This window comes from Mustela lutreola, chromosome 7, assembly GCF_030435805.1.
Source record: "Mustela lutreola isolate mMusLut2 chromosome 7, mMusLut2.pri, whole genome shotgun sequence".
NCBI lineage: Eukaryota > Metazoa > Chordata > Mammalia > Carnivora > Mustelidae > Mustela > Mustela lutreola.
This window is the reverse complement of record NC_081296.1, coordinates 115,709,315-115,733,564: the sequence shown is the minus strand read 5'-3', so window position 1 is coordinate 115,733,564 and position 24,250 is coordinate 115,709,315. Positions and strand designations below refer to the sequence as shown.

The window sequence follows — 24,250 nt, the reverse complement described above, 5'->3', positions numbered from 1 at the left end:
AAATCTTCAACAAAATATTAGCAAAGAGAATCCAACAATACATTAAGAAATCATTCTTCACAATCAAGTGGGATTTATTTCTGGGATGCAAGTGGGTTCAGTATTTGCAAATCAATCAGTGTAATACATCACATCAATAAGCAAAAGGATAAAAACCATATGATCATTTCAATAGAAGCAGAAAAATCATCCATTCATGATTAGAGGGAACATACTTCAACATAATAAAGCCCTTTTATGAAAAACCTAAAGCTAACATCATACTAAATGGTGAAAAACTGAGAATCTTTCCCCTAAGGTCAAGAACAAGACAAAGGATGTCCACTTCCACCATTTATTCAAGATAGTACTGAAAGTCCTAGCCACAGCCATGAGGAATAAAATGCATCTAAATAGGTAAGGAAAAAGTAAAACTTTCACTATTTGCAGATGATATGATACAATATACAGAAAACCCTAAAGACTTCACCAAAAAACTACTAGAACTGATAGATGAATTCAGTAAAGTTACAGGATATAAATAATATACAAAAATCCATTGTATTACTATACATTTTGGGTAAAGAATAAGAAATTTAAAAAGTTTCAAATTTTAAAAATTTTAAAAAGTCCCATGTATTTATGAACCAAAAATAATAAAACTGGACCACTTTATTCTACCATACATACAAAAAAAACCCCACCCTAAATGTGGGACATGAAACAATAAAAATCTTAGAAGAGAACACGGGCAGTAATTTCTCTGACATCAGCAGTAGCAATATCTTTCTAGATATGTCTCCCGAGGTAAAGGAAACAAAAGCAAAAATAAACTATTGGAACTACATCAAATTTAAAAGCTTCGCACAGCAGAGGAAATAACAGAACTGAAGGACAACTTACTGAATGAGAGAAGATGTTTGCAAATGATGTATGCCATAAAAAGTTAGTATTCAAAATACATAAAGAACTTATACAACTCAACACCAAAAAACCAAAGAATCTGGTTAAAAGTGGGCATAAGTGACATTTCTCCAAATAAGATGTATAAATGACCAACAGACACATGCAAATATGCTCGATATTGTCAGCGAAATGCAAATCAAAACTACAATGAGATATCACTTCATATCTGTCAGAATGGCTAAATCTCAACACAGGAAACAACAGGTATTGGCAAGAATGTGGGGAAAAAGGAACACTTTTGCACTGTTTGTGAGACTGCATACTGTTGCGGCCACTGTGGAAAACAGTATAGAGGCTCCTCAAAAAATTAAAAAGAATTAGCATGTGATTCAGTAATTCCACTATTGGGTATTTACCCACCAAAAACAAAAACATCAACTTGAAAAGATATATACACCCCTATATTTATAGAAGCATCATTTATAATAGCCAAATTATGTCAACAACTCATTTATCTATTGATAGATGAATGGATAAGGAAGATGTGGCATATATGTACAATGGAATATTACTCATCCATAAAAAGAAGGAAATGTAACCACTTACAAGAACATGATAGATCTAGAGGGTATAATGCTAAGTAAAATAAGTTAGTCAGAGAAAGACAAGTACTATGTGATTTCTCTCATATGTACAATTTAAGAAACAAAACAAACAATAAAAAGAAAAGACAAACAAAAAACAGACTCTTAACTACAGAGAACTGATGGTTACTAGAGGGGAGGTTGGTGGGGAAATGGGAGAAATAGGCAAAGGGGATTAAGAGTATACTTACTATGAGCATTGAAACTAATTTAACATTGTATGTTGACTATACCAGAATTTTTTAAAAAATCCAACAGCACTGTCAGTTTATAGTTCTACCTGGTGCCCATAAGCCTAGAGGCTTAGATGATTTCTTTATGGATATATGCATTTACAGACTGAAGATGTCCTTCCTGACATTATACATATTTAATTATGTTTTCCATACTTTACAGACACTGATTTTTTTTTGGGGGGAGTGGAATTCTGCTGGGCTTTCCAGGAAGTTGTAGAAAATAGATTCTTTTTCAGAAAGTTTGACATTTTGGGGGGTATAATTTCATTTTTAAAAAAGTTTTTATAATGTTTATTGAATCTTCATTTGTACTGTCTTTCTTGAGGGCAATTGGCAATATATATATCAAAGGTCTTAAGTGTTTGGCATCTTCCATGAATTAGTAATTCTATCTTTAGGAATTCATCATGAAGATATAATCAGAGATTACATATGTAAATGTTCATCAAAGCTCTCTGCTTGTAAAAGGGAAATATTTGAAACATCATAGATTATATTTAGCTGCAAGACACAGAAAACCATATTCCTAGTCTGGAGATAATCTATCCCCAGTTTGTTTCTGTGATCTTATCCAGGGAACAGGCTCTTTCTATCCTTGTCTGCCATCCTCATTTGACAGCATTATCGGTTTTATTTTTATCTGGCCATAAAGTTAGGATCACGCATCCAAGCAACATGTCTGGAAAAAAAGAAGTAAACGGCAAATGAAGCTTTCCATTTATCATGGGAAGGGGGCAATATTTCCCAGAAGTTTCCTTACCTCAGCAGACTTGCCCTGACTTCTCGTTTGTCAGAAGAGGGTCACATCGCAAGTTCTAGCTGCAAGGAAGCTGGGAAAGTAGGTACCTGGAAAAAGAGACAGAATTTTCATTATTAATTTGGAAAAATCTCCAGTCATTTCCCGAGGGCTAAACACACTGCAACCCCAAACAAAATCAGGGTTAGATTGTCAGGAAAAAGAGAGAGAACAGTATTTGGGTAGATACTAATAAGGTTTGTCCCTCATGTGTCCAATAATTAGGTACAGACACAAACTTTCAAAATTACATTATAAAATATATTTAACAATATGGAAAATAATTGCTAACTTATAAATATTAAAAATATATACTTTGGAGGATTACATCAAAAATACAACCTCTTGGATTCATAGAAGGAAGACAGAAAGTTTATGCATTAAAGTGTTCTAGTGACTATCTTAAGGCAGAGGGAATTGTGAGGAATCAGAGATAAAGTATAGTGCTAGTGGAAAATATGTGACTAGGTAATCAAGTAATACTGGACTTCCACTCATATTTCAGCCATTCTTCTACACAAGTCCTCCAAGGAACAAATTTGTTATCTGGCAATATATCTGAAATCCCAATGTTCTGGTGCCCCAGGACAGAGATCTATCTCTAAACCTAATGTCCACCAAACCCCTATTTCCTTCCACTCCCAAGCCCAACCTGCATCTTGGGACATTCTAGATTCTACTAGTGAACAGAAGAGAGAGGGAAGGACAGGTTGGTTCTCATAAAAAGCCTGGATTCAATTATAACTACTGTCTCTATTTGGAGGTGTGAAATAAAGAGAAAAAAACATATCCTGTGTTTAATTTTTTAAAATTTAAATTAAATTAATTAACATATAGTATATAATTAGTTTCAGAAGTAGAGTTCAGTGACTCATCAGACTTATATAACACCCAGTGCTTATTTCATCATATCTTCCTTAATGTCCATAACTCAGTTACTTCAGTCTCCCATCTCCCTCCCCTCCAGCAGCCCTCAGTTTGTTTCCTATGATTAAGAGTCTCTTATAGTTTGTCTCCCTCTCTGATATCATCATGTTTTATTTTTCCCCTCCCTTCCACAATGATCCTCTGTTTTGTTTCTTAAATTCCACATCTGAGTGAGATCATAAGGTAGTTATATTTCTCTGATTGAATTATTTTGCTTAGTATAATAACCTCTAGTTCCAACCATGTTGTTACAAATGGCAAGATTCCATTTTTGATGGCTGAGTAATATTCCATTATATATGTGTGTGTATATATATCTCTCTCATTATATATGCATATATATGAATGTGTGTATGTGTGTGTATGTGTGTGTGTGTGTATATACACACATACATACACCATATCTTTATCCATTCATTTCTTGACAGACATCTGGGCTCTTTCCATAGTCTGGCTATTGTGGACATTGCCACCATAAACACTGCAGTATAGGTGCCCCTTCAGATCACTACATTTTTGGGGGGGGGGGGTAAATATCTAGTAGTACAATTGCTGAGTCATAGGGTAGCTCTATTTTCAACTTTTTAAAAAAGATTTTATTTATTTATTTGATGGAGAGAAGGAGAGAGAGAGAGCACACACAAGCAGGGGGAGCAGCAGATTGAAAGGGAGAAGCAGGCTCTCCATAGGGAGTCTGATGATGTGGGGCTTGATCTCAGGACCCTGGGATCATAACCTGAGCTGAACACAGATGCTTAACTGACTGAGCCACTCAGGTGTCCCTATTTTCAATTTTCTGAGGAACCTCCATACTGTTTTCCATGGTGTCTACACCAAATTGCGTTCCTACCAACAGTGTAAGAGGGTTCCCCTTTCTCTACATTCTAACATCTTTCTTTTCCTGACTTGTTAATTTTAGCCATTCTGACTGGTGTGAGGAAGTATCTCATTGTGGTTTTGATTTGTATTTACAGGATGATGAGTGATGTTGAGCATTTTTTCATGTGTCTGTTGCTCATTTGGATGGCTTCTTTGGAGAAATGTCTGTTCACATCTTCTGTCCATTTCTCAATTGGATTATTTATTCTTTGGGTGTTGAGTTTGATAAGTTCTTTATAGATCTTGGGTATTAGCCCTTTATCTGACATGTCATCAGCAAATATCTTCTCCCATTCTGTCAGTTGTCTTTTGGTTGACTGTTTCCTTTGCTGTGCAAAAGCTTCTTATTTTGATGAAATCCCAATAGTTTATTTTTGCCTTTGTTTCCCTTGCCTTTGGAGATGTGTCTAGCAATAAACTGCTGTGGCTGAAGTCAAAGAGGTTGCTACCTGTGTTCTCCTCTAGGATTTTGATGTATTCCTGTCTCACATTGAGGTCTTTCATCCATTTTGAGCCTATTTTTGTGTATGGTATAAGGAAATGGTCAAGTTTCATTCTTCTGCATGTGGCTGTCCAATTTTCCCAACATCAATTGTTGAAGAGACTATCTTTTTTCCATTGGATATTCTTTCCTGCTTTGTCAAAGATTAGTTAACCATAGAGATGAGAGTCTATTTCTGGGTTCTCTATTCTGTTCCACTGATCTATGTGTCTGTTTTTGTGCCAGTACCACACTGTCTTGATGATTACAGCTTTGTAATAGAGCTTGAAGTTCAGCATTGTGATGCCACCTGCTTTGGTTTTCTTTTTCAACATTCCTCTGCCTATTTGGGGTCTTACTGGTTCCATACAAATTTTAGGATTATTTGTTCTAGCTCTGTGAAAAAAGTTGATGGTATTTTGTAGAGATTGCATTGGATGCAATCTCTAGATTGCTCTAGGTTGCATAGACATTTTACATAATATTTGTTCTTCTAATCTATGAGCATGGAACTTTTTTCCATTTCTTTGTGTCTTCCTCAACTTCTTTCACGAGTATTCCATAGTTTTCAGAGAATAGATCCTTTGCCTCTTTGGTTAGGTTTATTCCTAGGTATCGTATGGTTTTGGGTGTAGTAAATGGGAACGGCTCCTTAATTTCTCTTTCTTATGTCTTATTGTTAGTGTATAGAAATACAACTGATTTCTGTGCTTTGATTTTTATATCCTGCCACTTTGCTGAATTCCTCTATGAGTTCTAGAAATTTGGGGATAGATCTTTTGGGTTTTTCACATAGAGTATCATGTCATCTGCGAAGAGTGAGAGCTTGACTTTTTTGCTAATTCAGATGCCTTTATTTCTTTTTGTTGTCTGGTTGCTGAGGCTAGGACCTCTAGTACTATGCTGAACTACAGTTGGTGAGATGGACATCCCTGTCATGTTCTTGACCTTAGGGGAAAAGCTTTTAGTTTTTCTCTATTGAGAATGATACTCATTGTGGGCTTTTTGTAGATGGCTTTTATGATATTGAGGTATGTTACCTCTATACTTACACTTTGAAAAGTTTTAATCAAGGAAGGATACTCTATATTGTTAAATGTTTTTTATGCCTCTATTGAGAGGATCATATGGTTCTTGTCCTTTCTTTTATCAATGTAGTGTATCACATTGATTGATTTGCAGATGCTGGACCACCCTTGTGGCTCAGGAATAAATTCCACTTGGTCACAGTGAATGGAACTTTAAATGTACTATTGGATCCCATTGGCTAGTTATTGGTGAGAATCTTTGCATCCATATTTATCAGGGATATTGGTCTGTAACTCTCCTTTTTGGTGGGCTCTTTGTCTGGTTTTGATGTCTGTCTGGTCTGTGTTATTCAAAGCCCGTGTTTCCTTCTTGACGTAGATGACCTATCCATTGCAGTGAATGGGGTGTTAAAGTCCCCTCCTATTACTGTATTATTATCATTGTGTTTCCTTAATTTTATTATCAATTGTTTTGTATAATTGGCTGCTCCCTTGTTAGGGGCATAAACATTTACAATTGTTAGATCTTCTTATCTTCTTTAATAATGATATAGTATCCTTCCTTCCTTATCTCTTATTATAATCTTTGGTTTAATATCTAATTTGTCTGTTATAAGAATTGCTATCCCAACTTTCTTTTGATGTCCATTACCATCATAAATGGGTTTCCACCCCCTCAATTTCAATTGGGAGATGTGGTTGGGTCTAAAATGAGTCTCTTGCAGACAGCATATCAAAGGGTCTTGCTTTTTTATCTAAACTGATAACCTGTGCCTTTTGATTGGGACATTTAGCCCATTTACATTCAGAGTAATTAAAGATACGAATTTAGTGCTATTGTATTACCTGTAAAGTCAATGTTTCTTTATATTGTCTCTGTTTCTTTCTGGTCTCTGTTACTTTGGGTTCTTTCTTCACGTAAAAGATCCCCTTTAATACTTCTTGTAGGGCTGGTTTAGTGATCACAAACTTCTTAAGTTTCTGTTTGTCCTGTAAGCTCTTTATCTCTCCTTCCATTCTGAATGACACCCTTGCTGAATAAAGTACTCTTGGCTGCAAATTTTTCTCATTTTGCACCATGAATATATCACACCAGTCGTTCTTGGTCTGCCAAATCTCTGTGGATAGGTCTGCTCCCTATCTAACATTTCTACCCTTGTAGGTTAAGGGCCTCTTGTCCTGAGCTGCTTTAAGTATTTTCTTTTTGTCTCAGAAATTTGCAAGCTTCACTATCATATGTTAAGGTGTTGACCTCTTTTTATTGATTTTTGAGGTGTATTCCCTATGTCTCCTGTACTTAAATGCCTGTTTCTTTCCCTAGATTAGGGAAGTTCTCACCTATAATTTGCTCAAATATACCTTCTCTCTCCCTCCCTCTCTTCTTTTTCTTCTGTGATCCCAATTATTCTAATTTGTCTTGCTTTGTGGTATCACTTAGTGCTCAAATTCTACCCTCATGATCCATTAGTTTTTTCTCCCTTTTTTCAGCTACTTTATTCTCCATCATTTTTCTTCTGTATCATTAACTCTCTCTTCTGCCTCATTTATCCTCTCTGACAGAGCCTCCATTTTTTATTGCATCTCATTAATAGCCTTTTTAATTTTGATTTGATTAGATTTTAGTTCTTTAATTTCTCCATAAAGGGATTCTCTAGTGTCTTCTATGCTCTTTTCAACCCCAGCTAGTATCTTTACAATCATTATTCTGAACTCTAGTTCTGACATGTTATTTATATCCATACTGAATTAGTCCCTGGCACTCAGTACTTCCTCTTGTTCTCTTTTCTGAGGCAAGTTTTTCTATCTTGTCATTCACTCACAGTTCCTGAGGCTAGGAAGTCCAAGATCAAGGTGCTGGCAGATTTGGTATCTGGTGAGGGCATACTTCCTGACTCCTCAAATGCCTGTCTTCTCACTATGTCCTCACATGACAGAAGGTGTGTTTAACTTTTAAAAATACAGTGATTCTGGCCACTAAAAAATATGCCCTAGCAGAATTCCAGACGATATAGCTTATAACATTAATCTTCTGTTCAAAAAATGAAAGGGGAGGAAGGGAGAAGAGTTTTTAAAAAATGCTTTCCTTCCTTAGCTCACAGTATGATTTATATTTCATTTGAATTCTAAATTTCTACAAAGAATATATTTTAATTCTGTAATAAAAAAAAATTATAATGGCATGAAATTTTGACACAAGCTGCATATTTCATGAGACGTTATCTCTTGAGAGGATGTTTTTCACTCTTTGTATTTCCTTAGTCATAATTTTCACTACAGTAAATAACATGTAGTAGTAAATTCAGGCACAGTGATAGATTTTTCAATTGATACTTACAACAAAGACAAATAAATGAAATTTTATAACTAGGGAAATAGAATCAGGAAAAACAATATAAACAAAGAAGACTACCATTATAGAAAAATAATATCGTGGGTTTAAAATAAAGCTTAAAAGTCATTTACTTATTCTAATTTCTTACTCTCTGTGACACCCTGAAATGTAGTGACATATAGTCACTTAAGTTATGCTTGAATGTTTTCAGTAACACAGCATTCACTATTATTTATATTGGTAGAGCTTATGCTACCACTATCTATTACCAGTCATGTCGTGGGTTGTGACAAGTTTTTGGTTTACGATTTTGTCTCTTTTCCATCTCATAGTCTGATTTTGCAAATCCCTTTTCAACATGGATCTGATGAAAAGGATGTGGATGTATGATGTTCTTTCTGAAAGTTTCACATTATTTATTTTTGCTCATAAGATAAAAAAAATCCTACCCGTGACCCTATTACAGTATTTAAACTCCCATATTTTCAATGTTAGATGCTATTCTAATATTTCCTACTCATTCATTGCTGGTAATTTTCTTCTTATACAAAGAACTTATTTTCTTTTTATGTCTCTTGTGAATTCTGTTTCTACCACTCCTACTCCCCTCTCCCCAAGAGTTCAGCTTTTTACTGAACAGGTCACAGAAGAAGTGTGGTAAAAATACCAAAGCCCATGTCATCATCAGATTTCTCAGATTCTTCTTTCTTTGCTTCCACTTCCTTCTGAGCTGGGGCAGCAGTGATGGAGGGAACAGGACCTCCTGCTGGGGCAGCACCAGCTACCAAGGCAGACCCACTAGTCCCAACATTCCATATGAAGATCCTGATGTTGATATTCGCTAGCGACTTCTCAGACAAGCTCAAACAGAAAAGGTCAACATTTACACTAGGTGATTTAATGAGGGCATTCAGCTTATTTCCCCTGACCTGAATCACCTCATCATCGTGCAGGATGAAGGTCAAATAAATGCAGGTAAGCTCTAAGATGGAGGCTATTGTACAGGCAGGTGCCAGGCTGGTACTGCTGGCATTGGATGCAGGTATAGGAAGAAGTAAGGGCCTCAACCCAAAGTGGCCTTAGCTTCCTTAGAAGGACCAAGAAGTACTTTAGCAGCAGTTGAGAGAAGTCTGTCTCCATTTTAAATTTGACTTTCTTAATTCTCTAGGTTATTTATTTATTTTTGTGCCATTTTTAAAAAATTCTCTTCAATGACTTTAGTTTCAACTTTCTTTATTCTGTTATTGTGTAGATATATCACAACACAGGACAAAAGTACTTATTATAATTTTTTTCTTTCTACAGAATTCTGAATTAGTCAAATAGCTCTTATGTCACAAAGCTAGTTTTATTATGTTTCATCTACTCTTAAATCATAGTTGGAAGTTTCCAAATCTTATACAAATTTATATCACCTAGTGCTTAACAGAGAGCCTTCTAAATGTATGGTTTGTTTCTACATAGAGTATGCAGGGAAGCACACACTATCCATAATAATCAGAAATAGGTATATATGATAATCAGAAATTTACACCAAATCTAGCAGATTAGAACTGTTCATTTTCTTGAATTTTTAAAAAGCCTCATTATTAGCAAGACTGTCATTCCTGCTATTGTTTTTTTGATCAGCTAACTCCTGAACTAGTTAATAGTTCTTCCAGAAGTGAGCTTTTTGCTGCTGCTAACTTCCTGGAACTTTTGGAAAAGTGCTGAACAAGGAAGCAAGTATTTTAGGAAAGAAAAGAATGTTAAATGTTAAATAAAAATAAAACTATGGAAAGGATAAGGAAATTTGAGTCACAGTCATACACCAGAGTACAGGATTGATCTTCTTGCCAAACCAGTGCTCTGTACAACTTGTGCCATTATAGGTCTTTCATATATATAGGATCATTTTTGGTATAAGCCAGGAAGGATGCTGTCCTATGCTTTTTCTTATAATGGTGTATTTTCTCTTAAAAGACAATACAAAATTACTTATTTTCATTTTTCATGGATCATCACACAAATATAGGCACTCTGTCTGGTTTTAATTAGTAATTCAGATAAAATACAAGTTGAGCCTAAAGAATCTTTTGTATTTGCTCTGTAGCTGATTTGTCATTTATAATGCAAACTCCAAAAGTTACCCATGACTACTCCTGATTGATTTTATCACAGTTTTGGAAGGATATTCATCTGCTCTAATTAAAGATTTTAGCATTCAGTCTTATTACACACAGCAAATATTTAAAACTTCAAATAACCACAAAATGTAAATTTTGGTTAGGTAAATCTCCTTCCTTTGAAATAAATCAGAGCAAATGAAAAATACATATATTGTATATATGTATATATATAAAAATATATATAATAACTCAGAGCAAATGAAAAATATATAAATTTGGAAAATATATGAATGGAACTGCTTGTGTAATTGACATAAAGGCAAAGTATATAGGACTTCATGTAGTTTTTGAAGTCACACACATCTGATTCAAACTACAGGTCTCTCATATTCTAGATATGTGGTCTCATGCAACTTATTTAGTTTCTGCTTCATTCTCCTTTTCTCTAAAATAGGGATGATAATACCTATTTTTTTCACTATATAAATAGGAACATGAATATGACTTAGCTTACTGCCTGACATATATCATTTTATCATTATCATTAGTGTCAAATATGGTTTACCTCTAATTCAACTTCTATTGTAAGTTCTAGCCAGAGCATTTAGAGAAGTAAACAAACAAAAAAAGCCCAAACTGGAAAGGAAGAAGTAAAATGATTTTTGTTCACAGATGACAAAATTTTATATATAAAACCCCTAAATATTCCATAAAAATGTTAGCTATCAAAGACATTCACAAAAACTGTAAGTTATAAAATCAACATGCAAAAATTAGCTGCATTTCTATACACTAATGATGAGAAATCTGAAGAGGAAATTAAGAAAATAATTCCATTTAAAAAAGTATTAAAAATAATAAAGTACTTAAGAAAAAATGTAATCAGGATAGAAAAGACTTACACACTGTAAACTATAAAACATTCCTGTAAAACATTAAAGGACACATAAATAAACGAAAAGACATCACACATTCATGGACTAGAAGATTTTATATTGGTAGATGACAATACTAAAAAAAAAAAAAAAAAGACAATACTACCCAAAGCCATCTATAGATTTAATGTAATTTCTATAAAGATCTCAACAATGATTTTGCATAAACAGAAAAATCTATCTTTGAATTCATATGGACTTTCAAAATAATTTGAAAAAAAAGAATAAAGTTGGAAGAGCACACTTTTTGACTTCAGATTTTATTACAAACCTACAATAATTAAAAGTGTGGCATTAGCATGGGAATAGATATATAGAAAAATGGAATCAAATGGAGTTGAGAAGTAAATTATCACATATATGGTTAGTTATTTTTGACAAGAGCACCAAGATCATTAATAAAGAAAGGATAGTCTTTTCAATAAATAGTGCTGGGAAAACTGGACCTCCAAATGCAAAAGAATGAAATTGGACCCTTACGCCAGATACCAAAATTAATTCAAAATAGATAACAGGTCTCAATGTAAGGACTAAAACTATAATTTTACAGAAAAAAGATTCGTGACAGTTGATTTGTCAATGACATGAATATAACACCAAAGTATAGGCAACAAAAGGAAAAATAAATTGGGCTTACTCGACATTTTAGACTTTTTTTCAGTAAAAGACACTATCAAGAAAGTAAAAAGGCAACCCTCAGAATGGGAGAAAATATTTGCAAAACATATATCTGGTAAGGGATTAATATCCAGAATACATAAAGAACTACTATAACTCAGCAACCACTAAAATACAATTTTTTAAAGATAATTCTTAAAATGCATAAAGGACTTGAACAGACATCTCTCCAAAGAATATATGCAAATGGCCAGTGAACATAGGAAACTATCTCAACATCACTAGCCATTAGGTAAATCAAAGTTAAAATCACAATGAGATACCACTTCCTCACATTCATTAGAATATTATTAAAAAATAAGAAAATAACAAGTGTTGGTGAGCATGTTGGAGAAATTGGAACATGTGCATTGCTGAGGGAATATAGGATGACATGGCCACTATGTAATACAGTTTGGTGGTTTATTATAAAGCTGAACATAAAACTATTGTATGATACAGCAATTCTACTTCTCACTATATATCTAAAAGCATTATTTAAATAAATACCTGTATACCAAAGTACAGAGCAGCATTGTTCACAATAGCCAACAGATTGGTAACAACCTAAATGTCCACAACAGATGAATAAACAAAATTGGTATATACAAATAATGGAATACCATTCAGCCCTTAAAGGAATGAAATTCTGATACATGCTACACTTGGATGAGAATTGAAAACACTTTTCTAAGTGAAATAAGTCAGACACAAAAGGACAAATATTATATAATTCCATGTATGTGAAGTACCAAAAATAAGCAAATTCTTAGAAAGTAAAATATGCACCAGAGGTTGTGGGGATGGAAGAATGGGGAATTAATGTCTTATGGGTACAGAGACCCTGTTTGGAATGATGTGGTGGTGACTGCTGCACAACATTGTGAATGTACTTAATACTAGTAAATTGTATACTTAAAATTGGTTAAAATGTAAATGATATGTATATTTTATCACTATAAAGTTTTTTAAGTAAAAGAATATAAAAAGATATTATATCTTTATATATACTATATATCCACATATACACTAATCAATACAAAACTGTAGTGGATATATTCTGAGGAAAAAAATTCATATGGGGATCAAGTAAAATGACCAGGGGTAAAGAGGGAAATTGCATATAATCAGAAGGTCATGTCAGCAAGAAGACACACCAATCCTAAATGTGTTTGCTTATAATACATACCAGTAGAATTTCAAACTAGATGGTGCAAAAGCTCATAGAACTGAAAGGTAAAATGAACCAACACACACTTATAGTTGGAGACTTCAAAACCCCTTTCTCAGTAACCAATACAAAGTTAGTAAGTATATACAAAAATCAATACCAGTAAACATCTAATATACATTTTGAAAGCACTACCATCCAACAACAGAATACAAGTATTTTTAAATCCTGTAGATCATTTACCAAAATAGGCTGCATCTTATATCAAAACTATATCTTAAAAAAGAACAACCATATCCTAAAACATTACCAAATTGAAATCATATAAATTATATTCTCTGACCACATGGATTTCAACAAGGACTCAATAACAAAAAGAAACAAAATCTCCAAACACTTGGAAATTAAACAACACACTTATAAATAGTACATAGATCAAAAGGGTGTCAAAAAGAAAATTAGAAAATATCTGGAATTGAATGAAAATGAAAAGTCCCAATAAATAAAAGTTTGTGGAACGTATTTATACTTTTATGTGGTTTTATAAGTAAAGAAGATCTCGAATGATCTGTATTTTCCACCTCAAGAACTAAAAAAAAAAAAAAAAAAAAAAACACACAAAATAACTCTAGATGGAAAAAGGAAAATAAAAATCATAATTAATCAATAAAACTGAAAACAGAAAAAAATACAGATCAATGAAACTCAAAGATAATTCTTTGAAAACATCATAATATCCACAAAATATTTCTCTTCAACTCAAATACAGAAATCTTCACTAATATACTAGCAAACCTAAACTAACAACATACAGAAAAAACAGTACAACATAACCAAGTGATGTTTATGCCAGGAATGGAATACTGGAAATCAGTCTATGTAATCCACCATATTAACATAATGAAAAAAAAGCATATAATCCTATCAGTTGATGCAGGCAAAGAATCTGACAAAATTCAAGATCCATTCATCATAAAAACACATCATGTAGGAAGAGGAGGGCATATCCTTAATCTGATAAACAACGTCCACAAAAACCTACCTCAAATATCAATTAATGGTTGGAAACTGAATGTGTTCACCTGGTGTTGTGAATAAGGCAAGCCATCTACCTTCGCCATTCCTATTCAACATTATACTATAAGCCATAACTAGAGCAATAAGGTAAAGAAGAGAACTAAAAGGCATTTCTGATCTCAGAAATAAATTTAACTGGTCCTATTCCAGATCACAGATTGTCTAAATGAAAATGACCACGAATCTGCCAAAAAGTTACTAGAGTTAATAAATGAGTCTAAGAAGGCTATACAGCACAAGGCCAACACAAAAATATCATATTTTTACATACTAGCAATGAACAATTAGAAACTAAAATTTGAAAAATATGGTCTCACTTATAAAAGTACTTAAAATTAAAATACTTGGGTATAAATGTAACAAATTAAGTTCAGACTTTCTATGCATAATTTTATAAATTACTAATGAAGCAATTCCAATAAGATCTAAGTATGAATAAGGTATACCATGCCTTGGATCAAAATACTCAAAATATTTAAGATGATCTTATAATTTTCTTTCTCCATGTACCTCAACAAAGCTGCATTTTATAAAACATCTCCTTCTACCTATCTAATGGCCTCTGTCCCCTTGGCATCCTCAGATCCTTCCCTGTCCTTAGCTCATTATAAGCTTCATGTTTCTTCACTGGCTTTGGGTTTTTGTGTCTGTGTGGACTCTCCATATGTATGCTACTAAAATGTGGTTTTCTCCTGTTAATCTGTATCATGTTAATTTGATTCTCAATCCAGCTGGAAGGACCTTGAAGGGCAGAGGAAGGTCCCCTCCCTGACACTACTCTGGGCTGGGGAGCTGGAACCCAGCCTCTTTCAGGCCAGGAAGAATAGAACATCAGCTTCTGTTGGTTCACCAGCACAACCTGACACGGGAATCAAATGCTGTCTGCTTCTGTTGGGCTGAGGGATATGGTGAAAGATCAGTTTCCCACTTGGACATTCGGAAATCACAGTGGGTGGAGATGAAGTTGTTCCACTGGTGTCTGATTGGAATAGAGTGGGTATTGCAAATAGGTTTACTCTTGTTGGGCCACATCTTTGTTGGCCCTTGGCCTTAGAGGAAAGCCTTTAATTGAAGTTTGTTCCTTCCTTCCTTCCTTTCTTCCTTCCTTCCCCTCTCTCTTTTTCTTTCAGTTACTGTGCTTGTTGGCTTCAGAATGGGAGGCTTCTGCAGCATGCTTTCTAGAGATATAAGGAGATCAATGAGAAAACTGAGGAGCTTACCACTGTGTTGCTCCTCAACTGCCCAAATGGCAAAGCTGTTCACTTTCTTATTTCTACCCTTCAGTCTTCCTCACCTTGTTAGTGTATCATCCTATTTTTCAGTTGTCACAATTGATTTTTGATACAGTGATCAAGCAATCCAATGGAGCAATGCAATAAAAATTCTACCATTTTCGGGGTGCCTGGGTGGCTCAGTGGGTTGGGGCCTCTGCCTTCGGCTCAGGTCGTGATCCCAGGGTCCCGGGATCGAGCCCAGCATCACTGAGCTCTCTGCTTAGCAGGGAGCCTGCTTCTCCTTCTCTTCCTGCCTGCCTCTCTGCCTACTTGTGATCTCTGTCTGTCAAATAAATAGATGAATAAAATCTTAAAAAAAAATAAATAAAAATTCTACCATTTTCAACAAATGGGTTTTGAATATAATATATATTTAAAAACAAAGTGAACTTCAACTCCTCTGTCTCACATATTAAAAAAAAATTGAGAAAGATTACAGACCTAAAAATAAAATTGAAATTCTTTAAAACTAAAACTAAAATTAAAGTTAAAATTACATAGCTTCTTGATGAAAACATGAGAATATCTTTGTGACCTGGGGTTAGGCAAACATACCTAAAGCAGACACAGAAAGCAATAGCCATAAAAGAAAAAATCGTAAGATATAATTAAGACTTCTTATCAAAATACAACTTTAAGAAAATGAACAGGCAAATAGTCATAAAATATATATCTGACAAAAGATTTATATTCAAAATATAAATTGTATAGCATTATATTTATATTCAAAATATAGAATTGTATAGCTCAAGAATAGACAACAATCTAGTTTTAAAAACATGTAAAGGACTTGGATAGACACATTGCAAAAGATGATATGTGAATGCCCAATGTGTAGATGCAAGCATACTTAACACCATTCATTTTCAGAAATCAGATATCAAAACAATAATGAGATGCCATTTAAATCACTGGAATGCCTAAAATCAAAAAGGCTGTCAGTACCAAACTTTGGTAAAATTGGACAACTACTGAAATTCTCATGCATTATTAGTGGGAGAGTCAAAAGTTAAAAGGAATATGACAGTTTGAAAGTTCCCTACAAAGTTAAATATATACCTATCCCATGATCCAATGATTTCACTGCTAGGTCTTTACTAGAGAAATAAAACATGTCAGGATGGATACTTGTACAAGAATATTCTGCCAACTTTATTCACAGTAGCAATAAAAAACTGGAAACCATGTAAATATTCATCAGCAGTAAAATAATCAAACTTTTGTATAATCAAACAATGGACAACTTCTCAATAACAAAACACACGCGTGCGCACGCACACACACACACACACCATACGAGAATCTCATAAGCATTATGCCAAAAGACGTAAGCCAAAGAAAGTAAGACTGTGTATCGTGTGATTCCATTTATATGAAACCCTAGGACAAGCAAAACAAATCAGAAAAGCAGATGCTTTTGGTGAAGATAAATCAGAAGGGAAACCACGAAAAAATTTTCTGAGGTAATGGAAATGTTCTATATTTTGACATGAGTATGAGTTACCCAGGTGTCTGCATTCCTCAAAATTCCAAGATTTGTACACTTAAGACACGGACATTTTATTGTATATAAACTTTATTTCCAAAGAAATAAATTTTGTAGTTATATTTTGAAATAGAAAATTTAAAACTGCTTGGACAATGGGTTGGAAGTCCCTGTTTAAACTTCTTGAGGTAAGTTTAGGGCAAAAAGAAGGACATGCCACTAATCTTGATTGGGAAAAGTATCTCTGAATCTCATTCCTTCAAAACGTGGTCTGGGAAGAAAATGTGAATAGATTAAAAGGGATACATGCTAAGAGAAATAAGCATTTATCTCTCAGATTTGTGTGAAGATGGCCTTTCTATACTGAGCAGGATCCCCTAGTCTGACAAATGTATTGTCAATGAGATCCAAGTGCTGTGAAAGCTTGGAAGAGAAGCATTGCCTGGATGTGGAGGGTGGTCTAAAAGAAAAAAAAAAAAAAAAAAGACTGAGGAACACTGGCCCATTTCCTCCAGAGCCACTCCCAAATATACTTCACATGTTCATTTTCATTTGGACATAGAAAAGCCAAATGCTGCTCACGGTCTATATAAAAATTCTCTCTTTATTACACTGAATAACAATGAAAAACCAAAAGGACTTTTACTTAGGCTGCAACTTCTTCATTAGATAAAAGAATTTCCTACATCTAAAAGCTATTGAACACTTCTCTGTGATAATAAAAAATTCATTGGCATCTCCGTTGTCTCAAATAGGGTAATTATTTAGCTGTGATACTACCTCATGTTTTGGGATGGGTGAGATAATCTCCTGAAGGACATTTTAGCACTGAAATTCTCAGGCATTGTTTTTTATGTTTTCAGTGGTCATGAATATTTGTTGTGATACCCAGAATTTCATCTTCTCCCCAATATACAATTCAGCAGAGTGTTGTTTTTGTTTTGCTTTGTACTTTGAAACATAAATGCAAAGATTCATTGTCAGAGTGTCACTTAAGAACAAATAGCCCTCTATGAAGGCCATGGCGTAATATTTCAAGGACTAGTCGATTCTGTGACATTACTTTTAGTCATTCCGGTTGTACACATTTCCCTCTAGTCCAAATCAAAAACTAAAACTTGAGTAAATACTTGAAATAACACGAAAATGTGGTATATTGAGTATTTTTTTTAAGATTTTATTTATTTATTTGACAGAGAGAGATCACAAGTAGGCAGAGAGGCAGGCAGAGAGAGAGAGGGGAGGAAGCAGGCTCCCTGCTGAGCAGAGAGCCCGATGCGGGACTCGATCCCAGGACCCTGAGATCATGACCTGAGCCAAAGGCAGCGGCTTAACCCACTGAGCCACCCGGGCGCCCACATTGAGCATTTTTATCCTCTAAATGTACTACTACTGAATTTTACCCTCCAAATATGCTACTAGAAAGTTGAAGACAAGTGTGGGCTGTCCCTGAAGGTTTTTTGTTAAGTTTTGCATTTTTTTGTTCTTACAAAATTAGCACTTGAGCTAATTAATGATAATAATACTGCATTCGATGATATTGAAGTTCAACTTTCTATCATATTCCCATTAAAAGTGACAGTTCTAGTCAATTCTTTGTTTTTATGAAATGCATTCTCATAAAGATGAACTGGAATCATAACACTGCTAATAATCATAATGGAAACTGCCATAGCCTCTTATAATTGTTACATTATAGCTAACATGCTGAATCACAATCATTTGATAGATCATGAGTAATAAAAAATAGATGGTAGATATAGCTATTATTATTATTATTTTGCTTTTGGGAGAATATATTTTTCAATAGAAAAAGTTTATTAGAATGTGAGCTTGCAGTGGCAATGTACTATTCTATGGGCTGAAAATGCTATCATCTCAAGGACCTTCAGAAATATAAATTCTAGAACATTCTTAAATATAATATTTTACTTTTTAAATATATGAAAGCAAACTTTTTATGACAGAGTAGTGTTGCTTAGAAGGATCTAGATTACAGCAGCAGATTTCATGTCAAGCTTTTCATCTGGCCCACAGCCCAAGACTTTGCTTCAGAAAGTGCTAGAGGGAGTGAGAGGAAGTTGTGAAAATCAGGCTTCACTCAGTCCTAAAACTGACATTCCCTTCACCTGCCAGAGCTTCAGTTTCTCCCTGGGGTGAGTCTTGTTTTCAGGATGAATAAAGGCACAGTGTTTCTTGTCAGTAATAGAAGAACACTGTTTACAGGATTTCTTCCACTTCTTATTTATTTTGTTTTGAATGCCAGAAGATGAGTTAAGTTGTGTTTTTTAGGTTTTAGGCATGAAAGTAGCTACTGGAGGAAACTACTAGCATAAGGTTTCTTTCCTATGCAGCAAATCCAGAATTCTACTAATCTATATTTAAACCAGTGATATAATAATCAACTGGTGATAATTCTTTAAACAATTGCAAGCAGTTAGATTTTTTCAAGTTGTAATGCATGTAAATTTATAATAATTATGGCACTAATGCAAGGTAAATACAGTGGAAATAAAATAACATAATAAACTATATTTATAATCACAACTAGAATGAGAATGATGGAATGTAAAACCCAAATTCACTCTTGGAGCTATCTTTTCCTTTGGAAAACAGAACTCTGAGCTCTCACCCAAAGAGTAAACTCACCTGATGTGAGGTGCTTTTAGTTAGATCTAACTGCATGTCAACTACCAAAGAGGGTGTCTGGAAAAAAAAAAAAAATTTAAAAAGAGGAAAAACCTCCCTCAGAGCTTATCTTTCACATTGTTCTTCTGAAGAGGCCTGGAAAATAGTCCAAACTTTCTCCTTTGAGACAAAAACAAGGCCTATTCTGTTTGGGGAAATAACATATGGTCTTAACATGATTTTCAACTCAATTTAACACTTACTGAGCACTGTTCTCTTTCAGGCACAAGGCCAAAATCTGGGTCCCAAATATGAATATGGTGTAATTCTGGGCTTAAAAAATTCAGTCAACTATGGTAGACAAAACCTTTACCACTAACTATAAAGTGGTGACCATGTTTGAAAAAAGCAAAAATGCATATTTATGCTATCCCAAATGACTTCATCAGCCATCATTCTTTTAAAGACCTTTTCCTTTTTTATACTGCTTTTTATGTTAATGAAGGATTTATGAAGCTGTGTTAGGGAAAAAAAAGTTAAAGGCATACCTATATGAAGCTAGCAACATCTACTTTCCTAATAACAAATCTAGGTAATTTTAGTTCCTGATCAATTATGCAAAAGGACATTGATAGGAAACAGTATGAAGCATAGATGCGAATAATATAAAGTAACTCCAGGAGATGGAAACGGAGCAGATTATTCAGACTTCAAACGGAGCTGCAGCAAAGATGGCTCTGGTCTCTTGCCATTTCCTTTAGAGCCGGAAAAAGCATGATGATCTTAAGTATTGGAAGAATAAATTGCTTGTATACAGATTTCTCCTTATCATCCTCAGAATGGAGGAAAGGAAAACGATCGCCAACTGAAAACAGGCTTTTGAATCTCAGACTTCCCGTTATCTTTTATCTATCTGATCTTGTCATGTGTGACTTTCACTAACCTCCCAAGCCCTTGATTCAAGCAGTTTTTCTGGACTCTCATTCTGAAATCTGATATAACCTTTCCGTTCCGTTTTTAAAATAAATGGACTTATCAGGAGTCTTCTTAAATTAAGCATACTGAGAAGCGAATTCTACACAAAAGACATTTTGGATTTCTGAATGGGCAGAAAGGAAAATGTCATTCGAAATAATTAAAAGCAAAATTTCCCACAGCAAACCTATCTTGTCGATCAGAGTATCAAGATGCCTTCTGCTGGGTTTTGTTTCAACTGTGACTTGACGCAGACATTCATTCCCTTTGAGGACTCAGGGTTGCTGATCAAGTTAGGAGCTTAAAATGTATAAACATTCTGACAGAAGATAAAAGTCACTGTCCACATTATCCAGATGATGGCCTCCAAAGTCAATCTTATTTGGAAACAGAATTTTTGCTGAAGCAATCAGGTAAGACGAGGTTACACTGGATTAGATTGGACCCTAAATCCAAGTGTTCTCCTACTATCGGGAGAGGACCCAGAGATTTACACAGAAGGAGAGTGCCATGTGAAGACTGAGGCAGAGATTAGAGGGATACCTCTACAAGCCAGAACAAATGCTGAGGCTTACCGACAACCATCAGAAGACGCCTGGAACAGATTCTCCCTCAGAGCCTTGAGAAGAAACCAATCCTACTGACACCTTAATTTTAGACTTCTAGCCTCCAGAGCTATGAGAGAGTAAATTCTGTTGTTCTATGACACCCTGTTGGCAGTCTTTTGTTACAACAGCCCTATAAAACTAATTCAGTTCCCAATTATTTTTATAACCCAAATCCCCTAAGTCTCATTAACATCTCAGTAGGTGAAGTGTCACACATGTAATTGGGACTTACTCACACTTTCTGAAGCAATATACCCTTTGAAAATATTTTTCCCTTCTCAAAATCAAAACCCTATAGTTCTGGATTTCTTCAGGGAGTTTTTATCAGGTATGCACAAATAAGTCTGTTCCTAGTAGGTCTTTCTTTCCATGGCTCCTGTGGATATCACCCTCTGCCTCGTACTGTCATTGACAAACTGAACCACAAGATTCCAGATCCTCAGGGGGTCTCTGACACAGGAGGGAGGTAAGCATTTAAAAACCCCCTGTGTTACACTGAAATAAAAATGATCCTAAAATATTAAAGTTTAGTAAAACAACATTTTAAAATTTTAATTATGCTTTTCTATATCTCTAGAATCTAGGCAAGAGGCTATGAAGAAAATGAGGAAGTTCAATTAATACCCTTTACACTGAACCTATCACCGCCTGCCCATCAGTTACGGAACTGAACCTAGGTCAGCACATCATTATTCTCTTGCGATAAGTAAGCTCCCTTAGATTTTCAGTCTCCAGCAAATGGACCTGGGTCAGTGCACCTGCCAACACAAGCCTGTCCAAATTCTAAAGGTGGATGAAGAAAATGAAATCCCCACCTCAGGTTTGGGTGATTCTAGAGCAAATTTAACTTTTCCTTTCCTCAACGGCAAATGTTTTCCAGAACTCTCTATTGTTTTCAAGTTTTCTCCTGTCATGAGCTTTTGTAGAAATTCTTATATAATATTGTCGCAGATTTTGTACCTGCCCTTACCTCCCTCCTAAAAAATAAAAAGCTGAGTAAACAGGGAAAAAATCAGGGCTTCTCTTTAAAAAAAAAGAAAAAAGAAAAAAGTACCAGCTATTATTATAAAAACAAGTATCACCCCAGCTATAAGCCCAGGTGCTGACACATCAGAGACTCCTCACTAAATTCGACTCCTGAAACCAATATTAGACTATATGTTAACTAAATAGAATTTAAATAAAAACTTGAAACAAACAAACAAACAAAAAAAGACAGCCATTCTTCTTGAGTTCTTCTTCTAGGATTTTCTGGAAGTCCATCAAAATCTATAGCTGTCTGATCTCTCATTTGTCCTAAATTAAAGAAGTAAAATCTTTGTACTTCTTAAAAGTCAGGATAAGCACATACAGAAGGTCCTCTCTGCATGACACATGATTTATAATATGAGATGTTTATTGGATGAATGAATTAATCAATGAATAAATGAATGAATGCATCAATCAATCAATCAATCAATCAGATCACAGTCTGCACACAGTGATTCCTTCTTTCATTGTAGAAAAAGAAGCACCCAATTTCTATTAAGTTCCTGCCTCATTTTGTAGGTATAAACTACCTCTTTTCATAGACTTGCTTTAGTTAATTAAACTAGTTTCAGGTAAAGAATAAAGACAACTGTGCCAAGTGGGGCTCTGGTTAACAAAATTAGCCATAAGGCTAAGAGAAGTTGGTAAGAGCAATGTATTTTCCTGTTTTATCCTGTATGTAATTTATTATACCTACTAAGTTGCATCAGTGGTTTCTATTTGCTAATACAAAATACTGAGATAAGAGGTCAGACTATACAATCTTGTGCCTCTATGAGTTGAAGAATGTGATGAGTATGAACTAAGAGTATTTTAAAGTAACTTTTGAATAAGAAAGATAAAGATCTAAGATGCCAATTCCTCTGACTCTAACTACCTAGATTTTTCTTATTTTATATAGTGTGAGAAAGTCAGAGTCATGGAAGTCTTTACTTACCCCCTAATTAAACCTGTAGGTAGATCTGGGTCTGGCCAGTCTTATTAGGCTATCAACTGAAAGTTAAAGTGTGTGCTCATTAAAAGAGTTAAAATTCAAAGCAAAAATCTTCACTTTAAATTCATAGTCTGTGCACCTGTTATGATACCAAATAGTTGCGATGGATATAGGTAGTGAAATTAAGTTGAAATGTACATTTAACCCAAGAGTTTAATGTAATGACACGTCATTAAAAATGTTTTTAACAATGAAGCAGTACTTCAACTAAGTGCTTTATTTTCATATAAAAGCCTGAAACTTTGGTCAGCTTTTTAAATAAAAATGACCAAAAGAAAAAAAACAAATTTTTTTCTTGATGACCAACCTTCTCATTTGCATGTTGGTGTTTTGTATTCCCTTCGCAGAAATAAGATCAAGATTATGGGAATTTCATAGTCATCAGGACTCTTTTGTAGTCTGTTATTACCAAGCAGCCATAATGTCCCCTTTCACCTGTTATAATGAACACATTACTCCAATGAGATATTTATGCTAAGGGATAGATGAAATGAAATGACTTCAATTTCAGGTCCTTCATGGGGTCAAGGAAGTCAATTGTATAAATGGAAATACTCTTCAGAGTAGAAGGTCAGGTTGCTCAAAGATCATATCATTTAGTGTAATTGATGTAAAATATCCCTTGTTTTAAGAGACCATGGTCAGAAATAGGGACTAACTGAGCAGAAAGATTTCACATACAGGGAATTTGGATCTTTGGAGTCTGGTCCAAACTGTTGTTTTAGGAGAGCAGGAAGGCCGAAGAAGAGGTGGTGAAGATACCCTTCTACCATGTCATCAGGTGCTTCAAAGTCCATAATACAGCTATTCAAATTAGCACCACAGTACTTTCTTCTCAGGTGAGAATTGGGTTCCTGGAACATTTTTGTAGGAAACTCAGACTTCATGGTTAAGAAACTTAAACCTTATTTTATAAGTATGATTGAAATAAGCCAAAGTCATCATGGCAGTTTTAAAACAGTCCCAAATTCATTGAGAGGTGGGGTCCATCTATGTCCTCTCCCCTTAGTTTGGGAGAATTTGTGACTATAGGGAAATTATGGTAAGTGACTTCTGAAGCTAGGTCACAAAAGGAAAGGGAGCTATTGCCTTGCTCACTG

At 34.6% G+C, this 24,250-nt stretch overlaps 1 protein-coding gene across 1 annotated transcript; it reads right to left on the bottom strand.

Moving 5' to 3' along the window:
* Positions 1-8,849: 8,849 nt before the first annotated feature.
* LOC131837246 (large ribosomal subunit protein P1-like) lies at positions 8,850-24,037 on the bottom strand. Its single transcript, XM_059183431.1, has 2 exons — positions 23,832-24,037; positions 8,850-9,234 (listed from the first exon to the last, which is right to left on the bottom strand). Exons 1-2 carry the CDS (start codon positions 24,035-24,037, stop codon positions 8,850-8,852), a joined length of 591 nt encoding a protein of 196 aa, XP_059039414.1.
* Positions 24,038-24,250: the final 213 nt, after the last annotated feature.